Source organism: Salmo salar, chromosome 11 (genome assembly GCF_965601325.2).
Source record: "Salmo salar chromosome 11, fSalSal1, whole genome shotgun sequence".
NCBI lineage: Eukaryota > Metazoa > Chordata > Actinopteri > Salmoniformes > Salmonidae > Salmo > Salmo salar.
The window spans coordinates 41,463,032-41,481,790 of NC_138301.1; the positions used below are offsets into that span (position 1 = coordinate 41,463,032).

At 42.2% G+C, this 18,759-nt stretch overlaps 2 protein-coding genes across 3 annotated transcripts; both read right to left on the reverse strand.

The window, feature by feature from the left end:
- Positions 1 to 98: 98 nt before the first annotated feature.
- On the reverse strand, positions 99 to 9,574 carry LOC106586614 (ceroid-lipofuscinosis neuronal protein 6). Of its 2 annotated transcripts, XM_045689550.2 has the most exons (8): positions 9,423 to 9,574; positions 7,995 to 8,112; positions 4,457 to 4,555; positions 2,684 to 2,872; positions 2,379 to 2,434; positions 1,695 to 1,817; positions 880 to 1,165; positions 99 to 463 (listed from the first exon to the last, which is right to left on the reverse strand). In XM_045689550.2, exons 1-7 carry the CDS (start codon positions 9,479 to 9,481, stop codon positions 895 to 897), a joined length of 915 nt encoding a protein of 304 aa, XP_045545506.1. In that variant the 5' UTR covers positions 9,482 to 9,574; the 3' UTR covers positions 99 to 463; positions 880 to 894. The 2 variants fall into 2 exon arrangements, with proteins under 2 accessions (XP_045545506.1, XP_045545507.1); XM_045689551.1 differs by lacking the exon at positions 9,423 to 9,574 and having other exon boundaries at positions 7,946 to 8,112.
- A 6,307-nt stretch (positions 9,575 to 15,881) lies between these two features.
- On the reverse strand, positions 15,882 to 16,702 carry LOC106593271 (membrane progestin receptor gamma-B). The gene is made up of 2 exons (XM_014184609.3): positions 16,564 to 16,702; positions 15,882 to 16,228 (listed from the first exon to the last, which is right to left on the reverse strand). Exons 1-2 carry the CDS (start codon positions 16,637 to 16,639, stop codon positions 15,948 to 15,950), a joined length of 357 nt encoding a protein of 118 aa, XP_014040084.2. The 5' UTR covers positions 16,640 to 16,702; the 3' UTR covers positions 15,882 to 15,947.
- Between the last annotated feature and the right edge of the window lie 2,057 nt (positions 16,703 to 18,759).

Genomic DNA, 18,759 nt, shown 5'->3' on the forward strand with positions numbered 1-18,759 from the left:
ACTGCTATAGGAGACATAAACCCTGATGATGTCTGTTATACAGTATATGCAAGTACAGTTAAGCATGTCTTCAAAGTTCATAAACAATATACACAAAGTGGAGTAAGAAACATTTATTACTAAAAAGATCTGATATGAACATTTTCAAACAACTTACTTGAAGCAATACAATGATGTTCAAGTACATCCAACACTGACCTTTCTTTGAGTTCATTTCAAAGTTTGGCTTATTTTAAATGAATACTGTAACATTGCATACTGTAAGATGGTCATTGTCATGTGGACGGGGTTGGGGGAGTGGTGGGGTGCAACTGTAGAAAAGAGGGGCCTTTCCCAGAATGCAGCACAACACTGTGCTCGATCCACACTCCATGTGGCACTTGCTGATGATGTCATTCTGACATTCGGGAGCGGAGCAGATAGACCCTTTATCTGGAGCAGGAAAGTTTCAGACCTGTCAATTCTACAGAAATGCAAGATATTGATGGAATCCATTCAGTCAGAATTAGTCCATTCCACAGGAGGCTGGTGATGGGAGGATGGCTCATAATAACTTTCCTTACTCCATGCAAACCTAACCTGGGTAACTAATTGTTAACACAAACTAGCATCATCATACTGGCACCCAGGCTAACTAACACAAACTAGTATTATCATACTGGTACCCAGGCTAACACAAACTAGCATTATCATACTGGCTCCCAGGCAAACACAAACTAGCATTATCATACTGGCTCCCAGGCTAACACAAACTAGCATTATCATACTGGCCCAGGCTAACACAAACTAGCATTATCATACTGGCTCCCAGGCAAACACAAACTAGCATTATCATACTGGCCCAGGCTAACACAAACTAGCATCATACTGGACACTCACCTGTTGTCACTCCTATCAGTGGCTGTCCTTAACGTGTAATGTGTAGTAGGACCAGGGCTCGGGGACGTACAGGTGACCGGGGTATTTCTTACGCAGCACCGGGTCGCTCCACAGCCAGGCCACCCACACGGCCACCAGGCACATGGTGACAGAGAAGCTGGCAAACAGAAAGAGGCCATTGGCGTCTGGGACAGAGCCCTTATGCCGCTGGTGGATCACCATGGCTACCATAGCTAGGAAGGTGAGGAGGAAGAGTTGGAAGATCTGACCCTCTGTGACCAAGTACCTGAGAGGGTGTGAGAGAGGGGCATAAGTGAGACCTGCAGTCAAGATACTTTCACTTTCTAGAAGGAAATACCTAAGAGTGGAGCCATGCTTCACACAGTGAAACGTCCCATACTTCAGGTACTTTCAGTACGACATAAATCAGAGTACATTAATCACACAATGGAGTACATTTATCAATTAGAATTCAGCAAACCTCTATGACAGTGATCATCAACTAGATTCAGCCGCGGGCAAATTTTTTCTTGAGCAGATGGTCAGAGGGCCGGAACATAATTACTAATCATTTGTAGACTGCAAATTGATTGCAAGAAGCCCAAACAGATATGACTAAAACAATCATTTCAAAACTTGCTTACATTTGTATACGATCACATATATCTTGCTACAGATTTCCAAAATTAAAATCACTTGGAGGTGAATTGCTGGTGTTTTTACAGTCTTATAGGTCTAATAAAAAAATGGTTTTACAAATCTTTGCTCAGAAAACTTTTCTCAAGTCAAAAGAAGGAAGTAATGAGGGGATTGACCAATAGTAGAGGGCACTGGGTCCGAGTAGCAGCCAACCAGACAGGGGCATCGTCTTCTCCTCTTTGACGTGAGTAAAGCAGCCAGTGAAGTAGAGGAAGAGGATGATGAAGAAAGGAATATACCTGGAGGACGAGAGGAGAGAACTCAGTTGAAAACGAGTTCATGTCAACTCATTACAAACTCATTGCAAATACTGAACACTGGTCACTTTAATAATGTTTACATACTGTATATAGTGTATTCTAGTCAAGACTCATCCTATATAACTACTGCTGTACACACATTTTCTAGTCACATACTGTCATTGTCTATCCATACTATCATATACATACATATTTATATTCCGGACTCTGATATTGCTTGTTCTAATATTTCTTAATTCCTTTATTGAAATTTTTTGGACTTGCATTTGCTTATTGTTTTGTATTGTTCGGTATTAATGCACTGAACATAAGCTTTTTGCTAAACCCACAATAACATCTGCAACGTATGTGTACCCGAACAATAACATTTCATTCGATTTTTAGATATACAGACAAAAATATATCAAAGCAACTCAATTTGAAAAACAGTCATTGTTCAACCACTTGAAAAAGTTTTCATCTAAGTTATATTATCAACCAATAGCATGTTATGACAGTTCAGCAGAAGAGAAAATTCCATTAAAAGTGATTACCACATACCACATCAAATGTCCCAGTTGTTCATCATAAAAATAAAGAAGCTCAAACGAATCAATCTAAAACAAATAAAATAAGAAACATGTTCAAACAATATCAACAGCATGTTTGTTGTTGGTTGATATAAAACAGCATACATTTCAGCTCTACCAGGCACCATCCATTCATTCATCTCGGTTAACCCAGAACTATAATCTTGCGTAATTTGGTCATATTGTATCAGAAGGAGTTGGGTGAAAAGCAGAAGACGTTTCCATCCCGTATGGACTAACAAAGAATATCTTATCTAATAAAAAGGTGTAGCCTACCAGTGTAGCAGGTTTGAGGTCTTTGATGATGGGGTTCTCTCTGACAGACAGGTGGAGCTGGTAACCACTCAGCAGCAGACGATGGTTGATGGAGTCGCCCACCAGGTGGATGCTGGCGCCCATCACAAAGGTGATGATGCTCAGGTACACAGCGGAGCGAGGCAGGGCCCTGGGACTCCGCTCAATCAGCTGCTCGGAGAGACGAGAGCACACACACATTAACAGGCACGTAAACACACACACACACACATTAACAGGCACGTAAACACACACACACACATTAACAGGCACGTAAACACACACACACACATTAACAGGCATGTAAACACACACACACACATTAACAGGCATGTAAACACACACACACACACACACACACACACACACACACACACACACATTAACAGGCATGTAAACACACACACATTAACAGGCATGTAAACACACACACATTAAGAGGCATGTAAACACACACACATTAACAGGCATGTAAACACACACACACAGGCATGTAAACACACACACACACACACACACACACGCATGTAAACACACACACACATGTAAACACACACACACACACACACACACACACACACACACACACACACACACATTAACAGGCATGTAAACACACACACATTAACAGGCATGTAAACACACACACATTAACAGGCATGTAAACACACACACATTAACAGGCATGTAAACACACACACACATTAAGAGGCATGTAAACACACACACACTAACAGGCATGTAAACACACACACACATTAAGAGGCATGTAAACACACACACATTAACAGGCATGTAAACACACACACACATTAAGAGGCATGTAAACACACACACACTAACAGGCATGTAAACACACACACACTAACAGGCATGTAAACACACACACACTAACAGGCATGTAAACACACACACACACACGCATGTAAACACACACACACACACACACACACACACACACACACACACACACACACACACACACACACACACACACACACACACACACACACACACACACACACACACATTAACAGGCATGTAAACACACACACACACACACACACACACACACACACACACACACACACACACACACACACACACACACACACACACACACACATTAACAGGCATGTAAACACACACACATTAACAGGCATGTAAACACACACACACATTAAGAGGCATGTAAACACACACACACTAACAGGCATGTAAACACACACACACATTAAGAGGCATGTAAACACACACACATTAACAGGCATGTAAACACACACACACATTAAGAGGCATGTAAACACACACACACTAACAGGCATGTAAACACACACACACTAACAGGCATGTAAACACACACACACTAACAGGCATGTAAACACACACACACACACGCATGTAAACACACACACACACACACACACACACACACACACACACACACACACACACACACAGGCATGTTAACACACACACACATTAACAGGCATGTAAACACACACACATGTTAACACACACACACACACTAACAGGCATGTAAACACACACAGTCAGTATGCATGCACACACACGCGCTTAGTATAGCATGTGAGCATCACAAATGAATCGGATTAATTCATTACATATTGAAAAGTGATTATTTTGGCCACATTTGATTATCACTGTAGCTTCTTATAGGGCGACTGTGACTGTGAACTAACGGTATCAACCAGCGTTGCAGTTTGTGTTGGGTGGTTCCAGACAGCCACCCACCTTGAGCAGTAGGAATGGCGTGATGACATTGTAGGCCATGTGAAAGTAGTCTCCAGCACTGGGCTTGTTCAGGGGGAACCACTCCAGAGGGAGAATGATCTGAATTAAATCATGGATACAGCACAGGGTTGCATTCATAGCATAGACTTGAATGCTGATATAACTAGGCTATTTGTCTGATACACTTTGTTATTTACTCAAATATATTATTGTAGCAGGGTGGTTCCACACCAGGACAGGCCGGAAATATTTTGGGTATCACGGATTGTTATGGCAATTCTCACATAGAAACTTAACTGGAAGGAAATATGATTGACATGCTTTTTACACTTGCAACACAATGTTTTTTTTTCTTTTAAAATCCTGTTCACAGTGTCTCCTGTAAGAACCTCTGATCCATGAACAGTACGTGATACAGACATCTCAGTGTCATTGTACACCTTATTGCAGGCCTGGGCAACTCCAGTCCTCTGGGGCCTGATTGGTGGCACACTTTGCCCCAGTCCCAGCTAACACACCTGACTCCAATCAACTAATCATGATCTTCAGCTTAGAATGCAATTAGTTTAAATCAACTGTGTTTACTAGGGATGGGGGAAAAGTGTGCCACCAACCAGGCCCCAGAGGACTGGAGTTGCCCAGGCCTGCCTTATAGTGTGCTTGAAAATATGGAATATGTCTTGAACATTCATTTATTCAACATAAAACATTAATATCTCAAAGTACCTTTTTTGATGTAGCAATTTTTTTTTTTTTTACATTGTTTAGAACAATATAGTCTTAAAACTGGTCAAATTTCTAGAGTGGCTCTCTGGTACTTTAGAAGATATGACCCATTTATACATTTATAAATCATAGCCCTCCTTTAGGATTGCACATTCAGCAAATCACCAGCAGAGGGAGTTCCATTTGAATCCATTTTCCCATTCACTCTGTTGGTGGTGGTAATAAAATGCATCGTAACTTCAGAATTAGCAGACAACCAACTCTGGAAATGTGATGTACTTATAGAGTATATTGTTCCAACCAATGTCTTAAAATTAGGAAAATCAAAAAGGGTACTTATGAGTTTTATGTTGAATAAATGAATGTGACAAATTGAATTTCAGAACTTAAACATATTCCATATTAGTGATAGGGGCTATAAAAAATAAAAATCTATAGTTCCATATCGCATTATTATTGTGGGCGATATCATATCGATACTTTGATTACAAGTATAGATTTTTTTTTTTTTATATCAAACTCACCAAAACTCATCCTATAGCTTGTTCTCCATCTTTTTAAACAGTGAGCCAACATGTTTTCAGCACTTTTTTCCATGACTGATTAAAAACTAATTTCCCCATGCTCTCTCTTATCTCTCCGTAGCAGACAGTGTATCAAATAGCAAAACCGTGAGAATCGCAATACATGTCGTATCGGCAACTAAACATGGTGATAATGACATATTGTGAGGTCCCTGGAAATTCCCTACTCCACACACTAAGGAGTATGACTGCACGGTTCACGGATCATAGGGTCTTACTGTAGTGGAAGAATGAGAGATGGTGATCTACTCGAGACTAGCGACTTGCTGGCGCTGAGGCCCAGCTTGAAGACTCAATCATGATTCATGACATTGTTTGGATGACTGACCACCTGTGGGCTATCACAGAGGTCAAACACACCTTCTCTGTGGTTTTCTCCGGGGAGAGACGTTCCCATGGTAGTGCTGGGAGACGCCAGGAGAGATGGGAAAACTGATGAAACTTCCATAGACTAAATTAATGTTACTGTGTGAATTAAATTGTCATGTTTGGAATGTTTCAAGAGTTCATAAAGCGCAACGAATTTGAATATGTTTTATTGTACTGTAAGTGGTATGGATTTATTGTTACAGGGAAACTGATATCTTGTTAGTTGGATTGTGGATAGTTCAAAGAGCAGCGACACAGGGGTGGGCTCCTACCATTTAAATTCAGCTGATTAGATTAAAATCTGGTTGTGTTTTCCTGTCTTTTGCTTTTGATTGCAAAGTGTAAAGAAATGTTAATTCAGGTTGGGGATGAGTTTCTGCTTGAATTTGACAGTTTGAGAACCTGCTAGCAAGCTGCTGTGTCGCGCACTGCTTTTTCTTTTAGAGATGATTCTGAACTGAAGACGGGTGTAACTACGTTAAGCCTATTGGTGACATTCATTTACTCTGAGTATTCTGTAATGTATCATGTACACTTTTTCTTCTGTTAATTATTTTGTGACTAAAATGATATTAGTTGAAATTAGTAAATTGAGTCCTCTTTCTACAGATTAATTGACTATACGCTTATAATTTATGTCTATCGATAGTTGTTTATTACACTACACATTCTTGGATACCACCTTGACATCTCTGATCTGCTTGCCTCAATAAATGACTGCTAGAACATTGGTTACCAGGATAAGCCATTTGTAACAAGTCTCTTAATAATTTTATAACGGTGCAAGTTAGAGACATGTTAATTCTATTCAGACGTAATTCAAGGCTCGCTGCCTTCACTAGGTTTATCCAGAGATGTACAGGTCCTGTTGTATTTATTCACATAATATTACAGTCAGATTGATCAATGTAGTTTATTATTATATTCAACATACTATCTACATAATGGTTGGATAATTTCACCCAAACTACATAACAGCAGGCATGTATAGGTCTAAAAAGGGCTTACATTTTGTATTAAATAGCTTGTTTGTTACAATAGTTCAAAATGGCGTGGCCAAACATGAGAATGAAGGGTATGGTTTGTGCCAGACAACATTTATCAACCTATTAGAGTGTCATCAAATAATGTTTGTTTGTGTTCATTCATTATGATTTGTTATGACAGTTAAGACAAGTCATGGAATCTAAATGACTTCGTTAACAAAGACCAACACAAAGTTAACCTGCACTTCCAACACATTGAACAGGCGGGGAGTGGAAATGTGCAACAGCCTGTTCAAATACCCCTCTACATGAGCCTTCTATGGTTGACTAAAGTCATCGATCATGGATTTGTGTCATCAATCACTTCCTTCAAGATGTATTGCATTGTTATGGAGTCACATACTCTATGTGGTAGGTCTATTCCTCTTTGGGATATGAGGTAGTCTAAAATGGCCACTTTCATCATGATTTCCTCAAAAATGGTTTGTAATACAAATGTAAAAAAATATGTCAAATATCCTTTACCCCAATGAAGTTTCCTTGTAAGAATTTCAATTTTTTATGTAACCTTTATTTAACTAAGCAAGTCAGTTAAGAACAAATTCTTATTTACAATGACGGCCTACCCCAGCCAAACCCTCCCCTAACCCGGACGACACTGGGCCAATTGTGCGCTGCCCTATGGGACTCCCAATCACGGCTGGTTGTGATACAGCCTGGAATCGAACCAGGGTCTGTAGTGACACCTCTTGCACTGAGATGCAGTGCATTAGACCGCTGCGCCACCCGGGAGCCCAATTGCCAGAACAACCTGAGATACCCACATTTTCTCAAGCTGTCCTGGTATGGAATCTCTCAGCAGGTTGTCCATACCATTACAATGGGCCTTCCAAAGTCCAGTACCCAGTTTTGCACTGTGAGATAGAACCACAGGTCAAAGTGGAACTGTGGCCTCTTCATTGATGACCCTTTTGGCTTGGACCCTGGTTGGCTTTAGAGAAAGACACATTATGAAGTATGAATTCCCTCCAACTCCAAAACAACATTATACAGAATGACAATGTATGAACAAGACGTTAGCCAATATGTAGGAACAACAGTGCTGTGGTAGGCCTACACCTATATGAAAACACATAAATAATCATTATCTTTCTGTTCATGTAGCCTACTATATTATTCATCACTATTACTGTTGTTGGCCTTGATCTACCTCCGAGGTTAATAACGCCAGTGGGGGAAATAGAAGGAGGACATGTAAAGAAATAAGATGCATGTTATTCAGTGGGCTGTTTGCCACGGTGGATACACAGTCCAATGCATTCCTTGTACAGGACCCATCTGTTATTAACTCTCTGCAAATAATGGGCATCATAAAAGACAAGATTCACTGTATTGTATAGCTGTGCTTGACAACCTTCACAGCCAACATCATTTGAAAGCATTACTTCCCTGTCCTTGGTCACATTACACTGACCATGAGCACATTACAAGGCAAGAAGAACTTCAGCCAGCAAACACAGGCAATAACTAACCTAGTTTAGAAAATAAGGGGCAGTTTTGAGTGGCAGACTGATATGCCTTTACAGTATATTTTCTACTGACACGGTCTGACAGTAGCCTAGCGGACTAAACTCCACGGTGCAGGAAGTTTCTGAATAACTTCAACAGAGTGGAGCCGAGACCAGGCTTTGTGGAATCTAGCTCTGACTACATCAATTCGCCCAAGGTCAATACTTCGAATAATTTAAATTATGAAACGCCCACCTTGTACTCATGTTTAAAAGCACTCGAAGCTTTTGGAACAAATAAAACCACACGTGGGCCAAAACGCTATTAGTTGGAGAACCCTGTCTTACAGCAATGAGCAAACATGCGGTGGTTGTATTTGAATTAACTATTATTGAAACAGTAACGATATAGATTTCAGTAAGCAAAGAAAGATATGCAACTACTGAGGACAAACATAAGTACAAGTGAGGCGTTTCATAATTTACATTTTACAAGTATTGACCATGGGCGAATCGATGTAGTCGGCGCTAGATTCCACAAAGCCTGGTCTCGGCTCCACTCTGTTGGTAAAGTTGATCAACTTCCTAAAACATGGGGTGGAGTTCAGTCCGCTAACAGTAGCCTCGTCTTTATTGTTTACGTTTCGTTGATAGACAAACGCCTGAGACACTTCGGCTTATCAGGGCGACTCTTTCGACGTGCACGGTGCCTTCCAACCACTGGCCCGCTAGATGGGAACATGAAATACTTGCCGATGATATAAACAGTTAATCACAAGCAAACTGTTCAAACCTGGGGTTTGTTGACGACCGGGGTGCATCGCTTTGACGTTTCCGTACCGCAGGTTGCATTCTCTTCCCGATGTCCTCCAGTCCTTCGACGAAAATTCCCTCCTTATTTTTCTTCTTTGGTGTGGTTAATCGGCGGTTGGCATCCAACCTTATGGTGCATTACCGCCACCTACTGTACTGGAGTGTGGGCCGAAGACAGAGAAACTATTGTAAATCCTGCCTGCCAGTCCCGTTTTCCTTTAAAAAGAAGATAAGAAAACATTTGGGACTGTATCTAATGACGTTCTACTCAGTATCCTCTTTAAACTCATTTCCTGTATCCCCTTCTCCCTCAAACTGGATCTCAGTCTCTCTCTTTCCCTCTGATACTGACCACACTGTGCCAGTACATGCTCCACTGTCTCTGTTTCCTGGCAATATTCACACTCTCCTGTTGGATGCTTTCCTATCCCATTTAGAGTTTTATTCAACCAGCTGTGTTCCAGCCTTCGTCTTTAAAAAAATAGCCTCCTCTGGGCCCGGTGATGGGCCCCCTATGTAATTTGAATACCACCCCACCATGCCCAAGCATTAATTGTTGACGCGGGTCCATCACATTTACAATTTGACAAGAAGATCTTTAATGTAGGCTATATGATAAATGATCCCACTGATGGTTTCACCAACAAAATGTTTTTTTTGCCACTACAAAAGCATGATATTTTTGTGTATTGATGACAATAAATCAAATTAATTAGCTAAATAAATCATACTATTCAATAATTTCAATACCATGTTAAGATAATGACATGTATTCTGGGATTCATTGTGCAAATACTCTCCAAAGCGTTGTTGTTTCTGTCATTATTTTAAGCAACAGTTGAGCTAGCTATCAAGAGACAACGGCCAACAAAAAAAAATAAGAGAGAATGTCGAGAATAGAAAATTACAGATTCAAAAATCAGCAATGTATCAACACAAAAGTGGAGCCCAAAAGAGGAAGGCCAAAAATGAAAACGCAAAGGAGATATCAAAATTAGTTAAATTAGATTCCTTTTTCAAATGCAGTTCAAGTTCAGACATTGCTAGCAGAAGCAATGTAGCGGGACCAGAAAAAGATGTAGGTTTATCATCGCCAGCAGCAGCTTTTAGCGGGTCAAGTGAGCCAAGGCCAAGCTATTCCATCGTGCCAAGAGAAGCAACTTTGAGAGAGGAGGATACAGGTTGTCAGGAATCGGCGGATACGACCCTGAGCACAAGCCAGGCCGGACATGCTATCCCCGGGCCGGGCGGGGAGGAAGAGGAGCAGGGCGAGGCTAGAATCATGGCGGCTGAGGAAACAGGTGGAAGTGGGACAGACGGCCTTTTTAAATTTCTGGCGACAGTTGTTGGAGCGCATAGTTAATGTAACTCTCACACTTGCATCATGTAATTTGGTGTTCAGAGGGCACCGTGAAAAGCTGGGGCATGTCAACAGTGGGAATTTTCTCAGTATAATTGAACTGCTGTCATTTTACGACCCAGTTCTGAAATAACTTTTAGAACGCTCCGCAGGATCCGTTAACTATCTCAGTCATTATCCAAAATTAGCTGATTTATATCTTAGTCGAGTGAGTGAAGTGTGACATTCAGGGAGAGATGCAGGAAGCCCATTTTTGTTTCTATTATTATGGACACCATACCGGATGTATCCAAAGTAGACCAGTTAAGCCAAGTTTATCGCTATGTGAGAGTGATAAGGGATGCAAATAATATCGCCACAGATCTGACCATCACAGAGTCGTTTTGGGGATTTCTGGACACTGCTGACACATGCATTCCATAATCTTACATACATGTGATGTTAAAGATATTGGTCATAGATTGATGGATTCGTTGGGTCCTTCCCTGGCTTCCGGATTGGTCTCACTACTACCTCCTTTCAGCTGCCTGGTAGTTTCCCCTCCTCCCACACTCTGTTGTACAACACCAACACCTTATCCAGTGCCTCATCACTAAGATGAGCCAACATGACATAATACACCTCATCTTTCCCTGCTGAAGTTAACCCAGCCTTGCCTCTTCATCAAACCATGATAAATGGTGCGTTCAATGGATAATTGACATCCTCCCTCATATCCAGCACTCTAGGGTGCTCCTTTCTCGTTCTCTCTCTCTCTCTCTCCCCCTCTGCACCTACTCTGACAGATTAGCCAAGCTATGCACTTGGACAACTGCTTTGGCCTTCATCTCTGCCTTCTCCTCATCTGTTACTGCCATGTCCTCCCCCACTCGTCAACACTGGATAATACCACTCCCTCCACTTGATCATCCCCCACACTTTTCCCACAGGTGTCGCCCTTCTAATGGTGTCACAGAACTGATGTCAACAAGACCTATTTTCTTGATGGATAGTTCTCCTCACCAGGGTCAAAATTCGCTCCGGTTTGTTACTTCCTTCGTCTTCTTCGGATTTATTAGTGAACTACACACAAAAGGTCTATTATACAGTTCAAGTCAGAAGTTTACATACACTTAGGTTGAAATCATTAAAACTTGTTTTTCAACCACTCCACAAATGTCTTGTTAACAAACTATCCCATTGTAGAGTGGGTTAGGACATCTACTTTGTGCATGACACAAGTCATTTTTCCAACAATTGTTTACAGACAGATTATTTCACTTATAATTCACTGTATCACAATTCCAGTGTGTCGGAAGGCTACATGCACTAAGTTGACTGTGCCTTTAAACAGCTTGGAAAATTCCAGAAAATTATGTCATGGCTTTAGAAGCTTCGGATAGGCTAATTGACATCGTTTGATTCAATTGGAGGTGTACCTGCGGATGTATTTCAAGGCCTATCTTCAAACTCAGTGTCTCTTTGCTTGACATCATGGGAAAATCCAAAGAAATCAGCCAAGACCTCAGAAAAACATTGTAGACTTCCACAAGTCTGGTTCATTTTTGGGAGCAATTTCCAAATGCCTGAAGGCACCACGTTTATCTGTACAAACAATAGTACGCAAGTATAAACACCATGGGACCACGCAGCCGTCATACCGTTCAGGAAGGAGACGCGTTCTGTCTCCTAAAGATCCACGCACTTTGGTGCGAAAAGGGCAAATCAATCCCAGAACAACAGCAAAGGACCTTGTGAAGATGCTGGAGGAAACAGGTACACAAGTATCTATATCCACAGTAAAATCAGTCCTATATCGACATAACCTGAAAGGCCGCTCAGCAAGGAAGAAGCCACTGCTCCAAAACCACCATAAAAAAGCCAGACTACGGATTGCAACTGCACATGGGGACAAAGATCGTACTTTTTGGAGAAATGTCCTCTGGTCTGATGAAACAAAAAGAGAACGGTTTGGCCATAATGACCATCGTTATGTTTGGAGGAAACAGGGGGAGGCTTGCAAGCTGAAGAACACCATCCCAACTGTGAAACACGGGGGTGGCAGCATCATGTTGTGGGGGTGCTTTGCTGTAGGAGGGACTGGTGCACTTCACAAAATAGATGGCATCATGAGGAGGAGAATTATGTGGATATATTGAAGCAACATCTCAAGACATCAGTCAGGAAGTTAAAGCTTGGTCGCAAATGGGTCTTCCAAATGGACAATGACCCCAAGCATACTTCCAAAGTTGTGGCAAAATGTCTTAAGGACAACAAAGTCAAGGTATTGGAGTGGCCAGCTCAAAGCCCTGACCTCAATCCTATAGAAAATTTGTGGGCAGAACTGAAAAAGCGTGTGCGAGCAAGGAGGCCTACAAACCTGACTCAGTTACACCAGCTCTGTCAAGGAGGAATGGGCCAAAATTCACCCAACTTATTGTGGGAAGCTTGTGGAAGGCTACCCGAAACGTTTGACCCAAGTTAAACAATTTAAAGGCAATGCTACCAAATACTGATAGTATTTGTGTACAGTGAGGGAAAAAAGTATTTGATCCCCTGCTGATTTTGTACGTTTGCCCACTGACAAAGAAATGATCAGTCTATAATTTTAATGGTAGGTTTATTTGAACAGTGAGAGACAGAATAACAAAAAAAAAAAACGCATGTCAAAAATGTTAGAAAAAGATTTGCATTTTAATGAGGGAAATAAGTATTTGACCTCTCTGCAAAACATGAGTTAGTGCTTGGTGGCAAAACCCTTGTTGGCAATCACAGAGGTCAGACGTTTCTTGTAGTTGGCCACCAGGTTTGCACACATCTCAGGAGGAGATGCTCCATTTTGGTCTCATCTGACCACAACACTTTTACCAGTTGTCCTCTGAATCATTCAGATGTTCATTGGCAAACTTCAGACGGGCATGTATATGTGCTTTCTTGAGCAGGGGGACCTTGCGGGTGCTGCAGGATTTCAGTCCTTCACTGCGTAGTGAGTTACCAATTGTTTTCTTGGTGACTATGGTCCCAGCTGCCTTGAGATCATTGACAATATCCACCCGTGTAGTTCTGTGCTGATTCGTCACCGTTCTCATGATCATTGCAACTCCACGAGGTGAGATCTTGCATGGAGCCCCAGGCCGAGGGAGATTGACAGTTCTTTTATGTTTCTTCCATTTGCGAATAATCGCACCAACTGTGGTCACCTTCTCACCAAGCTGCTTGGCGATGGTCTTGTAACCATTCCAGCCTTGTGTATGTCTACAATCTTGTCCCTGACATCCTTGGAGAGCTCTTTGGTCTTGGCCATGGTGGAGAGTTTGGAATCTGATTGATTGATTGCTTCTGTGGACAGGTGTCTTTTATACAGGTAACAAGCTGAGATTAGGAGCACTCCCTTTAAGAGTGTGCTCCTAATCTCAGCTCATTGCCTGTATAAAAGACACCTGGGAGCCAGAAATCTTTCTGATTGAGAGGGGGTCAAATACTTATTTCCCTCATTAAAATGCAAATCAATTTATAACATTTTTGCCATGCGTTTTTCTGGATTTTTTTTGTTGTTATTCTGTCTCACTGTTCAAATAAACCTACCATTAAAATTATAGACTGATCATTTCTTTGTCAGTGGGCAAACGTACAAAATCAGCAGGGGATCAAATACTTTTTTCCCTCACTGTATGTAAACTTCTTACCCTCTGGGAATGTGATGAAAGAAATAAAAGCGGAAATGAATCATTCTCTCTACTGTTATTCTGACATTTCACATTCTTAAAATAAAGTGGTGATCCTAACTGACCTAAGACAGGGACTTTTTACTAGGATTAAATGTCAGGAATTGCGAAAAACTGAGTTTAAATGTATTTGGCTAAGGTGTATGTAAACTTCTGACTTCAATTGTATATATATTCCCCGCTCCTTCAGTCATTTGAAACCTCAAATCCCCTGTTCAGGCTCTAGGGCCTGAGAGAGTGGGAACGCACGAGTCAGTAATCTGTGTAGCTCCTCAGATGTTAAATCTTTAAAATCCAGAAATAGCTCAGCTGCAGAAACATTGATGACAATCTTTCTTTACTTTTTTCCACTTGCGCAGGGCCGTTTACCACAAAGTCTCTCACAACCCGATCTTTAAATCAAGCCACCCCTAGTTTGGGAAACAAGGCCTTAGACTGTGGATATAATATCCGTGAGGTGATATACTGTGTGTTTGTAATACATATCCATTATTTGTGTTTAGAAATGATCAGATGATCAATATATTTTGTGTACAAATAATGTTTAAAAAGGAAGAAAACGAAATTGAAGCAATAATGAGAATTCCTCTTCATGTAACATTCAGTGGATTGATTCGTCATAAACAGTTTGACTGCTCCAGTCTCTTCCTGCTCCTCAGTGGATTGATTCTTCATATACAGTTTGACTTCCCACTGCTCCAGTCTCTTCCTGCTCCTCAGTGGATTGATTCTTCATATACAGTTTGACTTCCCACTGCTCCAGTCTCTTCCTGCTCCTCAGTGGATTGATTCTTCATATACAGTTTGACTTCCCACTGCTCCAGTCTCTTCCTGCTCCTCAGTGGATTGATTCTTCATATACAGTTTGACTTCCCACTGCTCCAGTCTCTTCCTGCTCATCAGTGGATTGATTCTTCATATACAGTTTGACTTCCCACTGCTCCAGTCTCTTCCTGCTCCTCAGTAGCGTTGGTAAATCAGAGAACAAAAGCAAGGCCTATGTGTTTAGTACTGTGTACTAGTTCTATAGTCAATGTAATACTACCAGAGGTACCACTGTCTGTCCCTCATTGTAGTATATCTGGAGCTCTTGCTCAGCTACCAGTTTATTCATCCATGCTGACATAATGTGAAGAACATTTCATTGCCCCTTCCCTTCAGCATTGTATCTTGTCATGACTTCACCTGTATCCAACACCAAGAAGTCATAGTGGGTCACTTCACTTGTTCACCTCTTCTCCCAGGCCCACCCCACCACAGTGTCCAGTTTAATAATAGTAATATAATATAAATATATGCCATTTAGCAGACACTCTTATCCAAAGTGACTTACATTCATGCTTGTATACATTTTACGTGAGTGTGGCCCTGTGAATCAAATCTACAGTCCTGGCATTACATCCCGTATACATTGTCATTAGCATGTGGCTAATGGCTAGTGCTAGTGGTACTGGCAGCCCTTGGCTATTGGATGTGACTGTGTCTTCTTCTCAGTGTGTTCTCCCCGGGTGGCTGACCAGAGCAGAGGCAGACTAAAGAGGAAGATGATGCCAAGGCTGAGGGTTACACTCAGCAGTGCCGCCCCCAGTGTGTTGGTGAAGGTGATGGGCAGAGAGTACGTGAGGAGCCACGGGCGTCGCGTCACCATGTCCTGCTCAATGGCCTCCATCTGGAAATGAGTGCCGATTATGCCGAACACGTGGAACAGTTGGTGGCTGTGACCTGCAGAGGGTGCAAAAGGACTGTGGTTAAATACCTACAGTAGTAGTGGTACAGGAAAGGTACGAAGCAGAACTCAAGGAGGAGAACTGTAACTGGCCAGCCACAGAAGAACTGGCCTCCACAGCATAAGGGGGAAACAGGAAGGCACGGTGAGACCCAGAGGCAGTGATATAAAGACTACTATGTTGTTTTAATGCTACATATGTCATACCACTAATGTCAAGCCAGTGTTGATCAGTATCCACTGTATTGCAACAAGTCTTGCACAGTACAGTGACAAATCATTCTGAATGTATCAAACAAGCAGCCTTTCCAGATAGCCCATGCACTTTGACCTATGTAGTCGAAGCTGCCGGGGGCCAGGCGCTCTGGTAGGTGTGTGGCGAAGAGGAATGCGGTCAGGAAGGCCATGACGATGTGGGTGTGGTGGAGAGCGTTGGTATCGTTGTCAGTGCAGCCCTCACCCACACAGAGGAAGAGCTGTTAAAACACCGTAGAATGTATTAGCCTCGCGTCACGTGACAGGCTTCTAAAGACTCGTCACAGTCATACACATGGCTGTTGAACCAGAATAGAATTGTATGTACAGGATTTAAGAACTGTTCAGAAGCAGCACCTGCATTCCAGTGAACGGGCACACAGCGATAATTATACCATTGACAACCAAGTGAGCAGAGCCTGTTGAGACTCATTGTACCACAGGCAAAATAATCAACATCTCAGCTTCAGCTCATTTCAAATCAAATCAAATGTTATTTGTCACATGTGCCGAATACATATGACCTTACAGTGAAGTGCTTACTTACAAGCCCTTAACCAATAATGCAGTTAAGAAAATACCCCCAAAAAGTCAGAGATAAGAATAATAAATAATTAAAGAGCAGCAGTAGATAACAATAGCAGGGCTATATACAGGGGGTACCGGTGCAGAGTCAATGTGGAGGCTATATATAGGGGGTACCGGTACAGAGTCAATGTGGAGGCTATATACAGGGGTACCGGTACAGAGTCAATGTGGAGGCTATATACAGGGGTACCGGTACAGAGTCAATGTGCGGGGGCAAAGGTGTCGAGGTAATTGAGGTAATATGCACATGTAGGTAGATGCAAGTAGTCTGGGTAGCCATTTGATTAGCTGTTCAGGAGTCTTATGGCTTGGGGGTAGAAGCTATTTAGGAGCCTCTTGGACCTAGACTTGGTGCTCCGGTACCGCTTTCCGTGCATTAGCAGAGAGAAAAGTCTATGACTAGGGTGGCTGCAGTCTTTGACAATTTATGGCCTTCCTCTGACACCGCCTGGTATAGAGGTCCTGGATGGCAGGAAGCTTGGCCCTGATGATGTGCTGGGCCGTACGCACTACCTTCTGTAGTGCCTTGCAGTCGAAGGCCGAGCAGTTGCCATACCAGTCAGTGATGCAACCTGTCAGGATGCTCTCGATGGTGCAGCTGTAAAACCTACCACTGTTGTGTCATCAGCAAACTTAATGATGGTGTTGGAGTCGTGACTGGCCGTGCAGTCATGAGTGAACAGGGAGTACAGGAGGGGCCTGAGCATCCACCCGAGGGCCCCCCGTGTTGAGGATCAGCGTGGCGGATGTGTTGTTACCTACCCTTACCACCTGGGGGCGACCCTTCAGGATATCCAGGCTCCAGTTGCAGAGGGAGGTGTTTGGTCCCAGGACCCTTAAATTAGTGATGAGCTTTGAGGGCACTATGATGTTGAACGCTGAGCTGTAGTCAATGAATAGCATTCTCACATAGGTGTTCCTTTTGTCCAGGTGTGAAAGGACAGTGTGGAGTGCAAAAGAGATTGCATCAGCTGTGGATCTGTTGGTGCGGTATGCAAATTGAAGTGGGTCTACGGTTTCTGGGATAATGGTGTTGTGAGCCATGACCAGAAATGTTCATCCCTAGTCCCATGATCTGACTAAAAACGATAAAAACATCACATGATTCAAACATTGACACAGTACACTTCAACATGACAAACACTGTTATATACTTATCAACTTTTCCTCAGGCACGGTGAATTTGGTCAGGTCGCCCAAAAAGTTACATATTGCAGCTTTAAAGCCAGATTAATAACACTTCCCTGTGGATATTTTGTTTCAGATTACCTCCTACATAAGGACATAAATCATCAGACAACAGAACCACACTATCTACTGTGGACTTTACCTTTGTTTCATCTGTCTGTGAACACATTGGACAATAGTGCAATATTGCATACAGAGTTTTCAGGGAGACATACAAAACAGGTCTGCTGAAACTTTTGAGGCCTATTTGGATATATCTGGGCACCTACTCTGCACTGGGGCATTATCTGAGTAGACACCTGCCTACTGCTGCTTTCGTCCTTCTACTTGACAATGTACCTTGGATGTTTTTGGACTACTGCCAAACTTGAACTGCACTTGGATTTACTCTTTTTGACTCTCCGTGTCCTGGAGTAGTGCTTACCACGCTCTCGGCTTTCAACCAACCTGTACTGGAAACTACATCCCCTCCCATCTCACCTGCCCTCCTCATCCT